The 22,455-nt window shown below is 44.5% G+C and overlaps 1 protein-coding gene across 1 annotated transcript in view; it reads left to right on the top strand.

The window, feature by feature from the left end:
* The first annotated feature begins 5,750 nt into the window (after window positions 1–5,750).
* GALNT17 (polypeptide N-acetylgalactosaminyltransferase 17) overlaps window positions 5,751–22,455 on the top strand; it is a 213,375-nt gene continuing 196,670 nt past the window's right edge. The window contains exon 1 of the mRNA XM_084493001.1: window positions 5,751–6,272. Within this exon, the coding sequence (XP_084349127.1) occupies window positions 6,035–6,272 (238 nt within the window). The 5' untranslated portion in view covers window positions 5,751–6,034. The remainder of the gene's footprint in view (window positions 6,273–22,455) is intronic.

Below are 22,455 nucleotides of genomic sequence, written 5' to 3'. Positions count from 1 at the left end.
ATGACTTTTTTATTTTTTTTTCCCTATGCTTTGTCAAAATTTCAATGAACTTGCTCTTCTCCCTTCCTCTCTTTTTTTTTGAGAAAGAAGCTGAACCTTTTGAAACCAACTTTAATAAGAAAATTATGTAGGAGTTAGCATTCAGAGTGATGACCAGAATCTGAAATGCAAAGCAGCAAAACAAAAGAATATTTGAGCTATAAGCTATGATTTTGCCTTTTCTGAGTGAGCCCTTTCATTTCTAAATTCAGTTCAAGATTTGAAGCCATTCTAGAAACTTCAGGAGTGCTGATCCTGGAAGATACTTATTGATAATCCTTGCAAAGATCTCGTTTTAATATCCTTGAGGGAACTATAAAGCAACCTCATAAGCTAAAAGCACAATATGTTGCTTGTTTTTCACAGCATTTCACTGATGTGTCAGTGATGAGCTGTCCATGCTCACAGTCTGAACTTAAAAAATCATGAAATATGAATAGAATCATTGTAATGTAGAACTAAATGTGTTTCCAAACTTTGAGGATGAAACAGGGGAGAGCTACTTCTGTGCATTAGCTAGCCATTCTTGTGGAGGAAAATCATAAGGCTGGAGATAAAGGGCTCACTCCTTAGCATTAAATACATGCTTAAGTTACTGCCAAAAATGAATCCAGAAGGAGCACACAATGTACCATCAACTTTTTGTATTAGCTTCTAAAGAGATTTATTTATTTAGTTATGTATGTATGTATGTATGTATTTATTTATTTATTTATCCCCCCCCCCCCCCCCCCCCCCCCACCAAGTGCTTACTCATTTTGTGAGATCGGGCCTCACGTGATCAGTGAAATTTAACACTGTCACTGACCCTTGCTATTCCGGCACTACTGCATTTTCTGGGCCAGCATTTGGACTGCAGTTCCCCACAGAACAGCTTTATGCTTTGGGTCAACAGCTACAATTCCCGAACTGAGTGCGTGCTGTGGGCATCTTACAGCAAGCTTTTAGCATTTCACGGGGCAGATTCCTGCATGGCGAAGACACCAGTGTGGAAAATAAAGAAGACATAAGTGATAGGGATGCTTGAATTCATCTGACCTGTCTCGAGGGAGGAGTCGCTTGGTAGTTTCAGACAGCAGAGAAATAAAATTACGTAATCAGGAATTCTCAAATGTTTGAGAGAAAAATGAAAGGCTGGCAATCTCTTTGCATCACCTGAAGCCTGCAAACAAAGAAGAAACCCAAATGTGTTAACAAATACTCTAGGCAGAATTTGAAGGAGAATCTCATGGCTTTAAATGGAAGCCTTGTTATTAGTATTTTTTATTCTCTTGAAGATCATGGTTCTTGTGGTGATTCAAAGTCACAGTGGGTCAAATGAATTCTTCTAAGACAACCCAAATGTCTGCTTTCTTATGCCACAAATGTAGACATTTAGGCTTCCCGTGTGGGTGCAAAGCATCCTGGTGACACCCTCAGTCTGCCGGCCTCTGGGAGCAGATGGGAGAGGACTGAGCTGGAGCTGAGAGGAGATGCCTGTGCTGCCTGCCCTGGAGAACATAATGCTGGCAGTGGCTCCAGTAAGTAGCATGAAAATGGATTTTTCTGTGGAGCGGCAGAGACGCCAGGGATGTACAAAGAGTCTGCCTAGCAGACATGGCATTGCACTGCCGTTACATACTTTTAAAGTGATTTGGATGAGATAACCTCTGCAAACTAAGTTATTTTTGTATTTTTAATTCTTCTTGTAACTAGCAGCTACCGTTCGCTGTATTTTAAGGAGCGGAGATTTTAGCTAAAGGATTACTATGTCGTTAATCAATCTATTGAATATTCATGATTTAGTGGATTTTTCCCCCACAGAAGGAGAGAAGTAATTATTTTGGCTAGCACTTGAAAAGCGTGTTTAGTGTTGATAGAAACTCTTCTGTACTAGGCAAAAATAGAAATTTTTCAGACATGCAAACTGATCTTTTCTCCCTGATACCAATAAATAACCTTTAGTTCTTTTTTCTGTTTTGTAATATTCAATGCCTTTTTTTTTTTTTTTTTTTTTTTGGTAAGTAAGGAATGGACTTAAGTAAGGAAAGTGCACAAACTGAGGAAGAAAAGGGGGAAAAAAAAGGAAACAACCTCCAGTGAAGGTTGAGCTAGTCTTTATTGAAACCCTGATTTAGAGAGTGGGGTCTTGACAGCCATTTTCACATTTACTGTACACTAACACTTTGCATAGACATTTACATTTTCTTAAGTCTCTTGCTGTGATGCAAATCTTAAACACTGGTTGGTGGAGTGTGTGAGGCTTGTTACTGTAAAAGCAGCGAATAAAACTCTCTAAGACTTACTTTGAAATCTTAGAAAGTGGGCATTCTTTATTATCAAAGCTGTAGTGTTGGAGACACGGGGATTGCTCCGCCAAAGTGTCTGCCTTATCAATGCTGACCAAACAGCCTTAGAATCACAAGGTTTACATGTTCATTACATTCATGGAATTATTTACAGATGTTCCTGCTATCTGTGCAGACTCAACGAATTGAGTCAGTGGTCCTGATGGTCATTGAGGCCTCTTCACCTTTGCCTGCTGGCTAGCCCTGAGCTTGGTTTTTGCTTTTGCTTCCTTAAATGTTATTTTGCTGATGTGCCAACTCCAGTTGAGTTATGCACACTGCTCCATTTCCTTTTTATTTTCCATCTCCAAGGTCAATCAACCACATGTTGCAGCCCTTCCACTGCTTCCTTAGGTTATTAGCACTTAACTACATTGAACGTAAAGCACAAAAATTCCTTACTAGGCAGTACAAGGGTTTCTCTATTATCCCTATCAATTCCTTCCTATCAGTATTATTCAGGCCAAGAGATCTGTCCGTACCAGGCTGTTCTCAAGACTTTTATGACACAAAGCATATTTTCTGGTGTCCTACTGGTGTACATCTTCAGTATATTTTGTCCTTATCAGTTTATGCTCTGTAAAGCATACTGCTTTCTCCCATGTGGGGAAGCATAAAGGTATCTGCTGGCAGATATTACTGCAACTCAATGATGCAGATAGCTTTAGGCTATTTGGAAATATGGTAGAGTTGGCCAACTCTTGTGCAGAGCATGCTAGCAGTTGTTACTCCAGAGAGCTTAAAGGCATGTAATGATAGCTGCTAATTCTTTGGAGTTTGAGCCCTAGCAGTTTCTAGGATCTTGATCATCAGACCAGAAGTGATTGGCTCTAGAAAGCTGAGCAAAGTGAGGTGGCTCCCTGTGAATAAAGCAAGGGCAAACTCAAACTGTTGCTGCTGGTAAGAAGTAGAAAGGTCCTGTGAAACGTGTAATGTTGCAAACCAGTTAGGGAGAGGAGAGATCAGTTTTTTTGTAAGGTGTCCCCCTGTCCCCACTGCTTCCCAAAAGGCCAATGCTGATTCACATTAGGAGTTTTGCGTAGGCAAAGAATGTGCCCAGTTGCACCTCTTCCCCGGAGGCCAGCAGGAGAAAACCTCTCTCCTGTGTAATGGAGATGCTTTGCAGGTGGGCTGGCTGAATGTCCCAGATGATGGCTGTTTGTCAACTAACACAGCTTCAAAGTCTGTACTGTTCAGTTCTGCCTTTTATATAAAGAAAAGCAGCAACAATAACAGATACCTGGGAAAGTCTTTGAAAATCATCCTCGATACGAGTGGCGTTGTTGAATGTGGGTATTCTTAATTATTTACAGCTCATGCTGTTTCCCAAACCATATATAACTTCAATTTATTTTTCATACAGGTCTTTAGATTTATTTATTTTGTCCTGGCACACCATGTGCTGTCCACAGACCCACCATAAGGTGGGTTGTGGCTTTCTTCTTCCATCCCTGCTTTGTCTGGGGACTTACTTGTGCTCCTTTCAGAAGGGGGATGGTAAAAAATGCTCTCCTTCTCCTTTAGCTAACTGAAACCCTCAAATTCAGTCTGTGCTTGCAGATTGAATTGTCCAAGGGGGGCAGTCTAGAAAACAAATGTGAAAATGGGAAGGTTATTGCTTTAGTCAAGCAGCTTTACAAAGCCTTTTATAATACCAGCTTGGGTTCCTTGGACTTGAGCTGCAAGGATTTTAGCAAGGTAAGAGTTAATGTTTCTTTTGTGTCGGTTGCATGGGGTGGTTTTTATTTTTCATTTTTATTTTTTTGGGGGGAGTTTTTTTTTTTCCCCATTAGGGTCGTATTATATAACAGCAATGTGCCAAAATTTCTTAAATCTGTTTTTTTACAGCCAGTGTTTTATAATTAAAATAGATCTTGCTGTTCCTTTATAATGCAACAACGCTTAATTCAGTGGGAGCACTGTGTAATGAAGGACTTGCAGGAATGGACTCTACATCCAATACTGCTTTAAAATAAGCAGCAGGTAGTTTTCTGTTTATTTCTGAATATTCTGTGTCCTATTTCTGTTTTATTTCTCAATATATCTGCCTCCTGACAGTCTAGAGACTATGTGGCCTTGCTTTTTGGTAAACAACTCTGCAAAGTTGCTTTTTGTTTTTGTGCATTTTTTACATTGCTATTATTGATAGAGGGAAAAATAGTATCAGTAGACAGCTGTGGAGATTAAACTCTTACGCTTACCATGTGCCAAAACACCCCAGACAACCCCCATACCTGCAGGTGTAATGGTAAGCTTCCCCTCAGTGCCAGCAAAAAGCTTTCATGGTTTTCATGAACATCTGGGGTAGAGGAAGCTTCATATCATTAAAATCATTCACAGTTTTACCCTCTTTACCCTCTCAGGTGAAAGCCCTGTAAATGCGAGCATGGATGACTGACCAACTGCCTTATTTCAACATGTCTACAAGAACTGTGCCTGACTCCCTTTTCTTTGGGATTGTAGCAGCATCCTGGATCTTAAGGTAGAAACCATGAAAGGTTGCACGTACAGTAAGAACTAAGTTTAAACTCCCAATCCTTTAAAGCAATTTTAGTTTTTTTTTTTCCTTGGCATTATTTTTCCCCTTTTTTAATTATGGCTGGAAGGTGAGAGGGGGTATTCTTGCACCTCGAGAAGGTGCCTTGTATGATCCAATGAGTCAGTGTTCGAGCTTCTAATCCATTTTCATGTCATCCTTCTGAAAAGCAGGGCTGACTGTGGCAAACTGATAAAGCTCTAACGAGAGAGGCTTACTGCAGCTGTTCTGGTAGTAGCTGCCCTCTCGGATGAGAACTTTCAATATTCTGGCACCGAAATGCTGGATTTGAATTCCTGTTTGGGGTATTTAGCATTACAGCAATGTAAACCTGGGAGCGTAGGAGATAGGAGCTGACCACCTCGGTGCTTGATGCAGGATGTTTGGGGAAGGCAGCACGGTCTGCAGCTCGTGGCTAAACGCTGGCGTGGGCTCAGCCTCCATCCGTGTGGGACACAAGCCCAACAGCCAAGCTGAGGCAGGGACCCCGAGTCGGGCTGGGGGCGCCTGAACCCCCCCCAGCACGGAAACTTTCCGAGCATCCTCTGCGCATCCCAAGCAGCCGGGGCAGGCCGGGGGGGGGCTGTTTTGAGGGGGTAGGGGCACACGGACCCCTCCAGCGCGCCTCGCCGCCAGGCCCGGCCCGGGGCCGCTCCCCCGAGCGTGCGCTGAGAGGGGCGGGGGCCGCTCCGCGACCGCCCCCCGCTCCCCGCTCCCCGCCCCGCCGCGCTGCGGCCGGGAGGCGGCGGCTGCGGCCGGGGAGGGCCCGAGAGAGGGGCCGGGAGGAGCCGTGCGGGAGCGGGGAGGGAGCGGGAGGAGCCGCGAGGGGCCGCCAGGGCCATGCCCCCCCCGCCCCGCACCGCGCCGCCGGCGGAGGCAGGCGCGGCGCTGCCGCAGGGCGCCCTGCGCCGGGCATGAAGTTACGGCGGAGCGGGGCGGGCGGCGCCTCCCCCGGGCGGCCGTAGCCCCGGGGCGGGCTCGGCACAGCCTCGGCAGCCGCCCCGCAGCGCGGTGCCGGTGGCGGAGCCGTGCCGGAGCCGAGCGATGTGCGCGCCGCGGCCGGCACCTGCCGCCCCGCTCCCCTAGCGCCTGCTGGCAGCGCGGCGGCTGGAGGTGCCCCTCGGGAAGTTTGATGGCTTCTTTGCGGAGAGTCAAAGTCCTGCTGGTGTTAAACTTGATCGCGGTGGCCGGCTTCGTCCTCTTCCTGGCCAAGTGCAGACCCATCACGGCCAAGAGCGGCGACTCCTTCCACGACGTCCATCCCCGGGCAGAAGTGGTCAACTTGACAGCCCACGGCATCGGCTCCATCCAGGATGCGGTGCTGAAGAGGCTGTCCCTCCTGGAAGACATAGTCTACAGGCAGCTCAATGGTAGGAGCGCGTCTGCTTTCAATGCCGTTTGGGCACGGGTGGGAGTGTGAGCTGAGGCAGAGGGCGAGCGCGACGATTTTGTGAAGTTTCTGTGCTAGAACCGTGCCTTTTCCCGTGTTATCGTGAACATGGGGCTTCAGCTGACTGAATTGATTTGGTATCCGATTTCCAAGTTCTGTTCGTGTTAAAAGCTCGGAGTACCTTGCACAGGATGGGAGGAAAGCATAATAACATAATGCTGGCTTTCAGGTTTGTAGTACCGGCCAGGAAATTACAGTGTCATGATTTCTACATCAAATGAGAAGGGTGTTCAGTGGCCAAATACAGGGTTGGAGCAGCACGGCTTATATTGATTGAGGGAATGACTTTAACCACTGCCGAGCTGTCCTTTTTGGAAGGATCTTTTAAATGGCTAAAGCACATTGCGTTGTTGGAGTGCCGAAGGTCAGAAAGCAAATTGCTCTTTCTGTAATAAGTTAAGCAAACAATTCATTATTTCCTATGGCTTAGCCTTGACAGCTGCTAATTAAAACCTCAAGTAATGCTTCTCTTCATAGTGTAGCGAAGGGATTTCTATTAAAATCTCACCAGGTTCAGTAGTTGTGAAATGTAGAAAGGGAGTTTCAAAGATGCCGTGTGGGATAGAGAAACATGCTGTAAAGATGTAAGAAATCTAGGTGAGCTATCTAATTAAAACACTGACTGTGGAAGCTAATTTTTTTAAAAACTGTTCCCCGTGGATTCACAACTGGGAATGTGATCTCAATCAAGTCTTCCACTTCTTCCTTTGCATCTCTGTAGCTCTAAACGACTACCAGCTTTTGTATTGCAGAATTAGCAGAGTTAGTGTTCTTGGCAGTGGCAGTGTGATTCCCTCCCTGACTTTTGAATATGAAGCTAATGCATGATTCTGTGCTGCGTTCAGCTGAAAGCTGGCGTGCATTGTGTCTCTGTGCTGGATCGGAGCTATTGCTGCTTGCACTTCAGCACTGAGGATGTGAGGCAGGTGGGGGAATGCAGCGTACCCTTCCTGGTGTCTGATAGTTGTCTTGGTCAGCATCTGTGCTTTGTTGAAGGTGCTGTATGAAAGGAGAAGCACTCAGCAGAGTAGGGAAGTGTTATTTATACTTTTACTTTATGCACTTGCATGCAATGCCTGTCCTGCCCATGAGAACAGCTAGCACCACAAGATGTTGAGGCAGCGTTGTAGGGCGACAAACAAGGTGAAATGAAAGAACGGTAAGGGATAAGGTGGAGAAGTGTGTGTCATGTACAATGAAACTGAAACTCAGTGCTGGTGGATACTGCTCAGGGCAGAAGTTTCCAGGAAGGTTTTGGCACTTTACCTAAAAAGGGGTGATAGCTGCAGTTCAAGATAGGAGACCACATGCTGGGACTGTGGTATCGGACCTATAATCATGATGCCATCTACCATCCCCCAAATTCAGAGGCTAGTGAAATTATAAGCTAGTGCTCTTCTGTGGAGGTAAACAGGGGGGGGTCCCTGCTCTGATGTGCTCTGAGGGATGCTTTTGGAGCTAGCTGGTGTGCGAGCAAAGCTCTGGATGTGCTGTGTTGGCGGGAGGCTGCTTAGTGCTGCGGAGCAGCCGTGCACCTGGAGAACAGGGGAGGCAGAGAGGTGCCAGATGCGTTGCCCGTATCGCAAAGGTTTTCTTAGGGCAGGTGGGAAGCTGAGCACATAAATGCGATGTCTTGCCTGGCCTCTGCATACTGGGGTGATTTATGGCATTGCTGATGAGTCTGGCTGAAAAATAGCTCTGGTGTAGCAGTTACATAACTTCGGGCCAAGTATATATTTGGTATGCGTGGTTTTTAGAAAAAGTACTATGTGCTCTGTTCCCCAAGTAATGTCTGTGTTGTGCTTCAGAAAGGCACGGAGTATGATGCAGGGGGGCTGTGTGAACCCCGTCAGCACCCCCAGCTCCGAAAGGATGCAGCCACAGCCAGGTGTGCTGAGACAGTCCGTGGGGTGGAGGATGCGGAGCAGCTGAACCAGCTTCCCCGCCAGGAGTTTGCTGAGCCCCCATCGGAGCTCGGTCTTCTCCTGGGTGCTTGTCGAACAGTTAAAGCTGAAATCCTAGTGTCTGTGTGAAGTGCGCAGATATGAGCTCATTTAATTTTTTCTCTTTTTAGGATAGGAAAGTAGCATGCTGGTGACAAGTGCCAAACAAAGCCCGCCATATGCTCTTCAACAAGTTCTCTACACAACGCGTCCACTGAGAGAATTTGTTCTGGTGCTTGAAGTTGTCTTTAGTTTTCAGTCTGACCTGTGGTTTAGCATGTATGAAATGTTTGAGTATCCTGTAGCATAGCACAGGGGAAGCCTGCAGCTCAGGGAGTGTTGGGAAATGTTTAGCCAAGGAGAGAAACTGAAACAGTTTGGGTGGAATCAGCTATGGATTTTTGTCTGTGTTATAGGACTTGGCTGGATTTCCGTGCAAGCTGAAGCCATCTTTAAAAAAGTGAATTTTTTTAAAGGCTGCAATTCTGTACAGATCAAATGAGCAATCTGATCATGCCATTGCTGTATTTTTAGGTTTTTGAATCGTGGTATAAAACACATCAGAAAGAACAGATCTCTCTTGTATGGCAACCCTCATTTTATATGTGCGCCTGTTTATTTCTGTAAGTGCTGGCTATAAAAGCAAGCTAAACAACACTATATGCCTCTGGTCTGGTAAAGGAATGATTTTACACAATCATTCCTTTTGAATGATGTTCCTCTGCATTGCCATTCTGGAAACAGCACCAGGACGGATCTTACTCCTCAGAGTAGATGCTCTTTGTGCACAAACAGCTGTCCCAAATGTGACCTGATCTGCTGCCCGCAGTGACATCTCATTTTCCTGGTGATACATCTTGCTGGTCTTTTAGTGTTTTATGGCTGCAGTTAGGTGGTTTTGTCATTGCACAGCTACGGGACGCTTGTTTCAGATGCTGGAGAAAAAGAACACTGTGGGAATACTGAACTGGGCTGGGGACTGGCGATTAATTGCATCAAATGTTGCCCTTGCTTAGTTTTTGCCGTGGAGTCATTCGTACAGAATCTGTGAGAAGACTTAGACCTGTGCAAATTTGTCTCTTTGCTCTTTTTTTTTTTTTTTTTTTGGCCTAAATCAGATTGAAAACTATACACACGCTTTGTTCTTTTAAAAAATTGGTTATTCCTCCTTAGTTCATTGCACAAGTCTTGTGTTTTTTGCCTCTCGATTTTCTGTTGTTTTTTGCTAGTCTCTCATCAGATGGCTTCCACGGTCACAAAGAAGTATGTGGGTGACCTTTGAATAGTCTATTGAAATGGAGGTTTTTGTTTGGGCACGCGCTTATCTCTGAATTCAGAGGATTTTTAATTTCTGTAGTCATTCTTTGGATGGAATTTTCTTGTTGAGCGGATGTTAACAGAAAGCTAATGAAGGTCTGAAAGGAACATTTGCATTTTATTTTGGGTATTAACCACAACTTGTCTTTTTGATACAAATATGGTTTTTTAAATTATTTATTTTTATTTTTTAATGGTAGCATTTAAATAAGTGTAAATTGTGTTCCATATTACCTCCAACTTCATGGAGATTCACACAAATGAACTTTCAGTTTGGGTCCTTGTTCACAAAGAGGGGGTCTCTGTGCCTATGTAAAAGGCAAGCTAGTTAGCTAGGGAGGAGCTGAAATAAAGACTCAGAAGAGTGCAGTCAGTATCTGCTGCAACCGTACGCCCCCTGAGAAGCGATGGGGTAAGGTTCTTTGATTTACCTACCTTGCCCCTCTGGGGCTATTGCTGAATCTCACTAATGACCAGGAAGAATTTGAGAAATGTGTTTGTAGGATACTGAAACCACAAAGGCAGGTCAAACTTCTTAACAAAAAATTGCTGAGTCCTGAGATCAGTGGCATATGTGATGAGTGACGTGATTTGAGGAAAGCTACAGCTTACCTGAAGAGACAGCTTACAAAGATTTTTCTTACTGTGAGATCCCTCTTGATGGGATGTGTTGCAGGGCGAGTAGCCGCTCACCTTCTCTCCTGCAAGCAAGAGCCGTGGGGGAATTGCCCAGCTAGCTTTGTTTGGCTGTTTCTTCTTCCTTGAGCTTTTGCATTTCTCTGCTCCGCTTCCCTTCATCCTCTTGAGGGTGAGCTCGATCCCAGCCTGGGTGTGCAAAAGGGAAATGTTCACAGCAGTGCAGGATGTGTTCACCCTGTGACAGAGAGGATAAGGGTGCTGTGTGCCCTTGGCAACGCCTGCCCAAGGTAGGAGGTGCGTTAGCAGGTTGGGTGTCGCCTGCCAAGATGCTGGTGGGATGGATATGGCCCATAAGCAGTTTCTCTTAAATGTGCAGGTTGCTGGTGTTGCACTGATGAATGTTCATGCCAGACACAAGGAAAGAGCCTGGATATGATTTTGTGTGTTAGTTGTTTTTTTTTTTTTTTTTTTTTTTTTTGTCTTGTCCCTTTCCCTCTGGGTCTGATCCTACACTAAAGTGGGCAGTCCACTTTTCTAAACCCTGCTTGCCAGATGCTCTTGAGGTCAATATAGGAACAGTGCAGTTATTGAGTAGTGCTGCCTGTAGGAGAATGAGAATCGCAGAGGGGAGTACTCCAAATAAACCTGTTTTGCCTGTGGGGAAGCCATCACCCATGTCTGCCATTGCAAAGCACCCTGAGCAAATACAAGTAAATTAGTTCTGCTGCTCACGGGCTATCTGAGGTAGTTATTTAGCCGCCTCCTTGGTGTGCTGGGGTAAACGTCTGCATGGCTACTTGGGCCTTTTCAGCAGAGCTCTGGGTCATGGGTTGAAGCCTCCAAGAACTGTGAAGGCTGCGAAGTCCCCATCCAGTGCTTTTTGGCTGATGCACAGCAACAGCTAAACCTAGTGAGCAATCAGCTGCCTTGAACTCAGTTAGACAGGAATGATGTGGTATCTTTTGGAGGAGAGTGGAAAAAAACAAATTTCAATATCAAAGTTCTTTAATTTGTGCTAAATATTAGTAAGACAGAGAATGCTCTGAAAGGACACTGCTGACTCACCTGAAACCTGTCATTTAAGTTTTACTTTGTAAACTCCCAAGAGATGATGTACAAGATCAGAAGGAATAAAAGGTATTTGCAAATTGCTAAAAAACATCACTGGCATTGCTAGAGTGGCCAGCAATGAAGAAGTGCAGGAGTGGAGCTGGCCAGAAAATGGGTGAGCAGTTTTTTTTTGTTGTTGTTTTTCCCTGTGCACTCATGAAGTCCACAAAGTAAACTGCTGCTGTAGCAAATGTTAAAAGTTGAAGAGGAACTTCAAATTCTGTGTCAGTTAAATAAGCCTATGTTCATTTTTTTTAAACAAGCTTGCATCTGTGCTTTTGCACACAGAATTATTTGCACATGCTGAGATATGAACAAGTGCATGCCAGCAGCCTCCATGCACACAGATTGTGCTCTCGTCTGCTTATCCAATTAGGAAATTAACTTTGTGGGGGTTGCATATGGGCATGGAGGCAGATACTGAAACATAGCCTTTTGCGTGGTCTTACTATCCCTCTTGTGAAGTGGCACTTAATTAACTTAAAACACTTTAGAGATACGTGGATTTACTTCCCATAAGAATAAGATAATGCTTATCTTCTATAACACTTATCATCTTCAGAGTACATTACAAACTTAGCTAACTACCAAGTATAGAAAATTATATATGTAAATAAAGCAGATTAAAAGCTGTTCCATCAGCCGTTTAGTAGTATGTAGTAGTGTTACACCCATAGATTAGCAATATTAAAATTTCCTAACAGGTAGGTAATATATAACTAAAGCACTAAGAAATTCTCTGCAAGAGAATAAGCAGCTGAATGTAAAGAATAGAGAGTAGAGAAATGCTGTTTATAGGCAGAATGGGCCAAGCTTTAATCACGTTAATGAAATCATATCAAAATTGCTCTTCATAGGAGCACAGCCTTGCTGGGCAAAATCCTTTGATATAAGAAATGATGATGTAGAGATAAAGTATACAGTGATATGCTGTGGTGGATGTGAGTGTTGTATTAACTGATGGTTATCACACAGGATCTGATAGACTGTTTTCCCATTCTATTCCACTGCCATGATGTTTTTGAAGTAGAAACTAACTGTATCATTTTACATAGCCTTATATAGCAACCTGATAAAAAAATTACAGCTTTAATATCAATTGTATACCCAACAGATTTGGCTGTCATATTCTCCATTGTGAATAATGCAAATTATCCACATTTTGTACTTGCTTTTAAAAGTTATCAGCCTGAAATTGGTAACTGCTGGAGCGTGGTCTGCGGAGAGGGTCTTCGGGCACCTGAGAGCTGCTGCCTGTAAGTTATCCTTATCGGGTCCATGGAAATTGCATCCGATACTGATCAAAGAATGAATAAAACAATAAATACTCTTTGGAGAAATAATAGAGTTAAAAGATGAAGCTTCAGATAGTCACTTAGGAAGCATCTGGAAGCTGAGACGTTAACGTGACATTTAGTTTACAACCCAGCTGACTAGGAACTGATAGATAATTTTTGTTTTCGATAGTTGTTTGGCATCATCAACCGAATATTCACTGTCATTGGCAATGAATGAGTAATAAGCCACTAACACGTTTATCATGCAGAGACAACACAGGAATCATGAGATGCAACAGCAATGACTAGAAAATAGTGACAATGTTGGTATTTTATTCTTGCATATTAATTCATGTCTGCCTGACTGGAGAAATGGAACCTTAGCTCAATAATAAATTTTCCTAATGTACGTTAGATTTAGGCTACCAAATGAGTTACGAGAGCTTGCAGGGGTATATTTTTAAGGATACAAAAAAATCCAAAACAAAGCACAAAAAACAGGTGCTGCAATTATTATGTGAATTCCTATATTATTTCCCACCCTCAGCCCCAGTCAGTAGTGAGCTTAGTAAGAGACATTTGGAATTGGATGCACTTGGCAAAACATGGGCATGTAGTGACATTTCAGTGCCTGAAGGCATCCTGCCCGGCTTCCAGCTGCCACTCCAGAAGGGCACGACTCTGCTGTCGGTGGAGTGTCACATCTGCTGGGCTCACGCAGCATCTTGGATACCCCGAGGCCTTTCGAATGGCAGCAGGCATTGCTTAGACAACAGTCCCGCGCTTGTGCCTTGGAGATCTTCTGCTTTGATCAGAGAGGACAGACAGACGAAGCTGGCTTTAGGCGTACGCTGCCAATGCTCTTGGATTTTGGGGAGACCTTCTGCTGTGATGTTGGCCACCATTTTCTCTCATCACTTCTCTCCTGGCAAAAGTTGCACATTTCCTGTATGGAAATGCTGCACATAGTATGTGAGGAAAGCTGCTGGTTAGTAAGGCATAGCACAAAAGAGAACAGAAATGAGTGTTCTCAGGTAATTAAAAATGTTTTACTCATTTTGTGATTTATGCCACTAATCTTTATATAAAATTCAACAATCTGGTCCAGATGTTACGGCGGGCTGGCAGGCTGCTCACTCATAGCTCCTACAGATGTGCTTGGATCCTGGGGTAGGTGAGGACATTCTGCACGTCAAAATATTAAACTTAAAAGGGGGAAGTTTTCTGCAAGATGTTTGCATTGAAGTCTGTAAGCAGCTGTTCAAACTGAACGTGCACAGTATTGACCCTACCAATCAGTCAGCAGCAGCGATTCGACTTCAGTGATGTATCCTAGTGGTACAATATTATTTTCCCTAAACAGTTCTGGGAGTACTAGCAAGTGCATTCTAGCCCCCAATCCCCATGGTCAAATTTCTCCAGGAAATTGTCGAATGCTTTTACATTTTATTGCTACAAGCATGGCTAGCTCTGCCTATAAATCTAATAGCTTATCGACCCGCATTCTGACATTCACTGACAGTTATCTAAAAATAATGCGGTAATGATGCAACGAGAGCCCCACGCACCACGCTACGTTAAAGGAGAGTGCTATGCAGAGCCTCGCGCTGCTGACATTGAGCAATTACACGCTGTGCCTCCGATGCAGCCTCGTGGCTTTGATGCTTGCGTTGGTGGGGAGATGCAAAGTTATCTGAAGAAGAAAGACAATTCCCTGGAATCAGGAGTGAGTTGGATAAGATCACAGTGCTTGCCTTTTCCTATTAAAATAACCCTGATCTGTACTTGTCTGCATGTTACAGTGCGAGGAGTACCGGTTCCTAGGGTGCTGCCCTCCCTGGCTTTCACTCGGATGCCCAGTACCCACAGACCGTGAAGCTGTCGGGTATCTGCCGTATCACAGCACTTGTTTGGGCCTGCAGTAGGAAATGCCTGCAGTGTCACGGTAGCTGTAATACAACAGTGATATGATAACTCGTGGTGAATGGATTGTGTAAAATAGGGATCTTCCTGGGTTGCATAACCCAGGCTGTTCTGTAAGGACACTGCTCTACCCTGATAGAGAAATGGATGATCTCTCAAAAGCCGGGGCTGTGGCACGCAGAGTAACTCCCCGTGCCTTGTTGTACCTGGATACCTTATCGTAGTGCATGCAGTAAAATGACCTGCGTCACGTCAGCATTGCATGCTGAGGAATGGAGGGGGATCCTGAGTCCCTCTTCCCCTTGGCACCCTTGCCTTCTGTGCAAATGGGCATCTCGTGCCCTCCTCCCCACCTGCAGCTTCTACAGGGTGTGGGTGACAAGGCTGGGTGGGGGCGCAGGAGGGCTGTGTGCCAGCCTGCCCTGCGCTGCCTGCAGGCCCTGCAGCACCCCAGCTCCATCCCCCAGCGTCCGAACGGAGAAGAGTTGGGGAGAAAGCAGCAAAAAACTCGAAGGGTTTTCTTTTTTGCTCATGTCCTCTATGTAGCAGCGGTAGGGTCTTGTTGTGTTTGCAGGCAGAGGGAATCCAAATTGTTTCTCCTCGGCGTGTCTGAGTGCTGCTGAGATACAGAAAGCAGAAAACTGTTACAAGAGAAAAATCAACAGTGGATTAAGGTCCGCAGCCTCGGCTGAGTTATTTTGGATGTTACTTCAACCTGCAGAGGGAGTGAGCAGGCATGGGAGTTGAGTAAGTTACCTCACTGCTGGGAGACTTCATTTAACCTTTGTTTTATTTTTCATTTGCACGTGTAGCACTTCAGACAGTGTAACAGCCCTCCGTGGTTGTGCGTGTTCTCAGAGCATGAAGATGAAGTAAGAAGGTTAATATTAAGGTGAAACAATTAGAATTCCTTTCTGGGTCTTTGCCCACATTATACTTTAAATTAAATCATAAAAGCAATCGTGTTTGCACCAAATTACTAACTTTTTTTTTTTTTCAAAACAATTACTTGATGGTACTCTCAAAAACACAAAGGAAAAAAAAGTGAAAATCCATTTAATGATAGTTAAAAGTTTGCATATATTCTGTTATTGTGTTTAAAATAACTTTTGTTGACCTTTAGCCTTTTTAGTGGAGTGTGCTGGAACGCTGAATGCTTTAAATAGGTCAGAACATAAAAACCCTATTCTGCTAGATTTTATTTCATTTTTTCATATTTGTGCTGACAAGACAATAACAGTAATAACCAATACACTTTTCTAGACCTGCAGTCAAGGCTGGGGCCATGTTGTGCTTTGCCCTTCGTAAGTGTAAACCGAATGCCATAATGCGAAATTTCAGTTCCCTTGAAGTTGTTACTCGTATAATTAGAAGGGACTGGTTTCACCATTAAGGGCACCAGGCATTCAGGAGAAGAGATGTACGTCTCAGTTTTGCCTCCAACTTTGTGTGATGCTGGACAAATCTCTTCGAATAACATGAGAAAAAATCTGCGAGGCAGGGGTTCAAGTTCTCTTATATATTGCTGAGCGCATGCCTCAAGGACAGAACAAGATGAAGAGTTTATATGTGGGAAATGGGATGAGAACAAAGAAAAATTGACCGATGTTGTGGTGGTTTTTAAATGCTCGCAATCGGCATTAAAGAGGTCGGAACAGAAAACATGAGAGAACAGAAGAGGCATTTGCCTTGCTTCCTATTCCTTCCCATAACAAATGACTGGAATTTAGCCTTGATTAAGGGGTTACCACTTGAGTGCATTAAGACCTCATTCAGTGGCTGGTTCACATCCCATATATTCAGTGCTATAAACCAGTGAGAAACAGGCCGTTCCCAAAGTGCTTATCATTCAGCAAGACAAATCATGCAATGGAATGAGGCAGAAGATGGGGGAGAATTAGACCTAATGTTGTGTTAATTCTCTCTGTTTTTTGGGTTTTGGTTTTTGGACTCCCAGCCCAAGGATCTCTATGGGCTTCGAGGACTGGGGAGGAGGGCAGGCAGCAGCGCCCATCTGACGGCTTCCTCAGGTTTCTGCCCCCAGGAGGCTGTCACAGAGGCCTCGGTCCAGAAGGATGAAACTGTCCACTGGGCATCATCCCCTAAAGGGATGCGTGGTGGCATCCCGGTTGTCAGAAGGTGTGGGGTATGGGATGCTGGTGATGGGGCCAGTGCTCATCAGGTAAGGCCGCTTTCATTGACCGTATGCAATGCCCAAGGGGGGACAGCTGTTTTTAAGCCCTGGAGGTGGAGGTCAGAAACAAAACTGCAAATGACATGAATGCTTAAAGGACTGGGGGAGGGTGAGCTGCTTCCTCTGACGCGAAGGGGTCGGTTCAAACACAGTGTGGTTTGGTTAGTGCTTGTGGTAGGAAGGGGCAGTGTGACAGTGTAGTTGTTCAGCTGATTTGTGGGCACGTGGAGAGCTTTTGTATGGAAATCTGCCCCTGTCCAGAGTGCTTGGAAGGTGGTTACTGGCCCTTCACAATGTTGTACATGAAAGGTGTTACTGGGGTCAGGTCATATTGACTTCAGTTGTCTTTGGATCAAGCGCTGAATCAATAAGCAACTTTCTGAGGGAGTTCAGTGTCTGTTCTGCACAGACATTAAAGGGGGATAGACAGTAACATGGGACTTTACACTTTCATCAGTCTTTTCTCAGGATGTTGCTCAACTTTCCAATACTAATTAATGCTGTGTTCCTTGTACACATTTCCTCCCTACTGATGCTGCCTGTTTGATCCAACATCAGACCTTGCAAATTAGAACCAGCTGCCAGGCTGCAAGGAGGAAAGAGGCAATGAATGGCAAGGAATGGAACTGTGACATCACATCCCAGCTTGAGGCATGCGGCATAATCTGTGGGTTTTGTGCAGCTGTATGGAAAGTCCTGAAATTCCTCTGAATGTCCAGCTCCAATTATAATTACTGGAACTGGATATCCAGAAATACCTGGCTCCAATTATAATTAATGGAACCAGATGCCCAGAGAAAGTCCTTCACTCCAAAGCCGCAGACCCAAGTGTAAGCATCTCTGTTAGCATCTTATTATGAGGCTGCCCAACCTTTCCCATACTGAGAAATTGCTTTTGTTTGTTAATTGTTTTTCCAATTAGGCTGAAGTGGTCAGATATTGTCAAGCTCCTGTTTATCTTTAATCTCAGCAAACTGGCACAGATGTTTCTGGAGATGATGTATGAAGAAAACGCATGCCATTGTTCTCGTGGAGGGACAGGAGGGACAAACGTCGTGCAAAGGGAAGAGGAGCAGATGGGCTGAACTGGCAGCCGTGAGAAATGGGGCTGAGCAGCCAGGGGAGCGGAGAAGGGGGGAGATCAGGAGGCTGACATGGGTCGGTGACGCAGAAATTGGTGGGGAGGAGGAGAGGAGGCATAAGACGAGGTGTCCAGGCAGGGAACAGCACCTGCCTGTGTGAGGATGCCAGGGGCATCTCTGTTTTTTACAGCAGTGTTTGGATGCAGCACGGTTGCTTGGGGGCTTTGTTACAAGTTGGGGAAAAATGGTGATTTGAAAAAAAAAAAAAAAAAGTCTTATTTTCAACTAGATATCTCCTCTAAATTAAGTATAACTAAAAAGATAGGTTCCTTCCAGAAACATTAATACTAAATGTATTTTTGCAGGTTTCATGATTAAAGTGTTAGCATGGTAGAGTGTTCAGGAGATGTGTGGATATGAAGCTTGGGCAGGTATTATTAGCCATGTAAAGCAAAACAATACAGTCACTGTGGAGAAATTACGGGTTTTGTGCTGAAGCACATTTTTAACCTTTGTTTTTACTACTCTAAAAATGAAGCAGTTTGAGCATTAAGCCTACATTAAGAAACAAAGTGTATGCAGGCTGGATTTTCACGTCTGAATGTATGAAATGCTGGGCTATTAAAATCTGTTTTAACGATCTCTTTTCCCATAACTCCTAATATTTGCCATTTACTAATTATGATGTGCCTAAGTGTTTCTCATTTGTAGTACGTATTTTAAATACTGCAGCTGTCCTAGTTCCCAGCTAACTGCTGGTGATTTTTTTTTTAATTGAGTAGTATTGGCGATTTTTGCAGGTTGGCATTAAGTGTTCACCTTATACTGTTATTCCTTAGAAAGTTTGTGATATAAAGGTCCCCGGTGGAAGCAGACATAGTTGGACTTGGCAGTGGAGCAGCAGTGCTGGAGAGCACATAGATTTTCAGTGAGCATTGGTTTATGTCTTAAACTCATGCTGAGTCAGTGAGGGCATACCCGGGGGCGGTTGGAGTGAAGCAGTTCTGGATTTGGGATTTCCTGTTCTATTTATCTTTATTATTTTTTTTTTAATAGCTCTTAGGATTTTCCAACAAATTTGTAACAGGTGAAACGTGATGTGGAAGGTAGCAGCCAGAGCAGCAGCTTTGCAAGCTCCCCAAGCTGCCCATGGACACAAAAAAGGCAGGGTTTTCCTCATGGTCTGCATCAAGGGCCAGCGTGATTGGGGCTAAAGGTAGCAGGCAAACTAGTTACTGAGTTACCAATATTACTGAGGACGTTGACCTTAAATTCTGATGGACCTCTCTGCAAAACAAGGAGCCAAGAATGCAGGGAAAATGGAAAGTGATAGTAATAAAAAAATAAATAAATTTAAAAAAAAAGAAAAAGAAAAATAGGAAGCAGGGACCATACATGAAGGACAAGGGGGAAATATGCAATTCAGAACAATTTAGATATTCTGCAAGCAAGAAAAGCCCATTAGCTCAGCTGTCTGTCCTCCTTGCATTTCATTTTACCTGAATTTTACCTGTTTTTCCTTAATCCCATTTCTCGATCACCTTCACCAGAGGCAACTCCAGCTGTGATTTGACAGCTGCTACTGTCTTCTTCAGCGTGTGCTGCCAAAAATCCCAGCTGATTCTAGGGCTTAAGGCACAGTGCTGTCTATTTTCCGTATTTCTTCCTATTATAAAATGATATATTAATATTAATAATGTCCTTTCTAAATTCAAAAAACTCCAGGCCTTTTGCAATTATGTGGGTTTTTTTGAATGCCAGTCGTTGGGAGGTGCGTCCTGGCAGCAAGCACGGCAGCATGAGCATGCCCCAGAATAGAGGCAGTGCTTTGGGGCTGGGTGGGCAGGACTCACATTTGGAACCGATCCGTTAAAGTTTTAAGGAAGCTTGAATACAGGTGAAAGCTTTAGGTATAATCTGGATTTTTAGGATAGGCTGAATCTAAACCCTAACCATGGATGTCCTTATGGATGCGTGTGTGTCTGAGCTGTGCTGTTCAGACCTAGCTTTACATGCAAGGAGAGCTGGTCAGGCATTTTTCTGTGAAACAGATTTCAATGAAAAATGTCATTTCTCAAAACGGAGACTTTTCGAAGGGAATAGTACAGGTCCAGCCTTGAAATTCTGGTCAAAGAGCAGGAAGTCTCTTCCACAGCAACCAGTTAATGAGACCTGGGTTCTCGGTACCAGGTAGTAAATTCAGTTTCATTCAGAAACATGCAATAAGTGGATCCAGGAATGCTTTTGGTTCATCCAGACCCTGTAAGGGTGGTATGTGGGATCGCCCTTCTCTTGCGCTTTGTTTTTTTTTGGGGAGGAAAGCCATACACACGTTTTGGACGGGATCACTGCACACCATGGTCCTAGCAGCCAGGGACCTCAGTGCCACAGCGTACCTGGAGCCCTCCTGCCCCTGCTGCGGGCTTGTCCCAGTCCCTACCCTTGGGGAAAGGAGAGCTGAAAGCTGTCCCCAGCTGGGTCCCTTCGCATACCTTAGCCTATCTCTGCAGGAGACAAAACCGGCCCCTTCTGTGTTCTGTATGGGTGCACTGTGGAATGAGGCTATAGGAATCCCTGCAGCTGGTTAAGGATGTGCAGGAGGGAGAAGGGCTGCCCTGTGCCTGCTCGGCTGGAGGAGGAAGGCAGAGAGGAGCTGCACCAGGCGGGGTGTGTGTGTGGGACTGGGGGCAGCACTAACAAGGTGTAAAGAGGTGGCTCCCACCAACAGAATTTCTCTGCTTGAGCTCATCTTAAAAATCAAAGTCTAGGCAAGTAATTAGAGCTCTATTATCATTGCATGTTGTTACGGCGTGTTTCCGAGGAGTTGATCTGCAATGGATTTGTCAAGTTTGTTTCCTTCTGTCTGCTGTCCAGGCTGTGTTTTCAGTAGGCTCCCATGTGTCCAACTGACGGTCTGCCTGCAGGGTTGAGGTTCAGCATGTGAAGTTGAGTCCAGACTGTCGCTAGCCCATGCTGCTCCTCTGGGACACACAAATGTGTCCCTCAGGAGACAGGAAGCTGTTAATAGGAGTTGGATAGTGAAATGATGAGCTGCGTCCAGCCTTTGGGTTTATGTAGGGACTTGCACGATTTCCCTGATGGGAGACATCTTTTGCCTTATTTAGTTGGAACAGAAATATAAATATATATTTATACTCAGACCTACATACCTGTTGTGCTTGTCAGTTCTCCTGTTTTTTCACTTCACATCCAGTGAAATAATTGCATCTGATTTAAAAGAAAATAGGTGTGTGATGTGCTGTAGGGCCTTCTCATGCTGAATGTTACCAACCAGCCATAGCTCCTTCTGCACATGTTGGCAGTCCTCACGTGGCTGCTCAGCTTATTTCTTGCTTCCTAGCCATCGGCTCCCTTTCTGCTGCATTGAAGGCAAAATGCTGCTCCTGTTAGAGGCGGTATCTGACCTATAACTTCTTGCTCTCTCTTTCCTCCAAAAGGTTTTCTTCAAAAAAACAACAACAACAACCAACCAAACAAATAAACAAAAAAACATGAAGCACACACACACACAAAACAGCAACAAAAACCACAACATTTTTATTTTTTGCTAGCTCCATCCTTTTTTCAAGCCTCCATGCTGAGTCTTGGCTTAAAACCTTGAGCTGAAACTCAAGAAGTTGAAATAAAGCTGATCTAGGAGTCTTCTGGCTGGATCAATGGAGCAAAAGAACAGGCTGAAGTTGCACAATTGTAAGTTAGAGCTTCGTGGAACGTGCTGTGTCAGGATCTTGTACCATGTGATTATCTTCAGAGGTGCACAAAGGCAAATGCTTTTCCAGTCTTAGGAAATTCCTTTATTCGTGAATTTTAAAACACTGTTTTTTCTTTTTTAAATGCTGATATGGACATTCAAGTAATAATGAATTTCTTGTGGTTCATTTTCTTTAACTCATTTTTTTGATGTTATTAGATAAGTCCTTTCAGTATTTGCCTTCTGTGAGCACTGGAATTTCTTTTCATGCCTTTTGAGTTGCCCTTTCTGCAATTCGCATACTCAGTTGCTGGGAGCTTCCTGAAAGGAGCTGAGTGGCAGCAGCGGGGTGGGATTGCAGGACCTGGGGTGCCCTGAGGGAGCTCAGCTCCCCCCCTGGAGGTTCCTTGAGTGTTTAATGCAGATAAATTTAGCGGGTGCTGCTTGGTTCAATCACCACCACCATTTTCTGTGTATCTGTATAAGGACAGCTCAAACTGCTGGTTTTAAACCCTGTAAGCCTGTCTGGGTCATGAATTTGTCTGACAAGTGGATCCTGCCCAGTTCCCTCCATATGGGTGAGCTGGGAAAAGCCCGAGGAACCCCCTCTCATCATCACAGGTGCACACTGCATTGCTCCCAGGGGCTTTGGCAGGGTCAGAAGCAGGCTTGTCTTAGGTGCTTCGTTACTTGGCAATACGGATTGAAGGCTGGATGCTGAGATTAAAGAAATGGAAAGATAAGGTCTGATTTTCAAGCCAAAATCTGTATGAGCTGGGCTTCTCTCACATCAGTCCCTAGAGCATTCAGTCTAATTGGAGAGATTTTTTTCCCCTTGCTATGTCACTAAGGCCCTTTGTATTTCATGTGCGTTATGTTATGTCAGAGACTTGGATCTTCAGCTAT

Source organism: Aythya ferina (genome assembly GCF_964211825.1).
Source record: "Aythya ferina genome assembly, chromosome: 19".
In the NCBI taxonomy this organism is placed as follows: Eukaryota; Metazoa; Chordata; class Aves; order Anseriformes; family Anatidae; genus Aythya; species Aythya ferina.
This window is presented reverse-complemented; position numbering and strand designations above follow the sequence as displayed.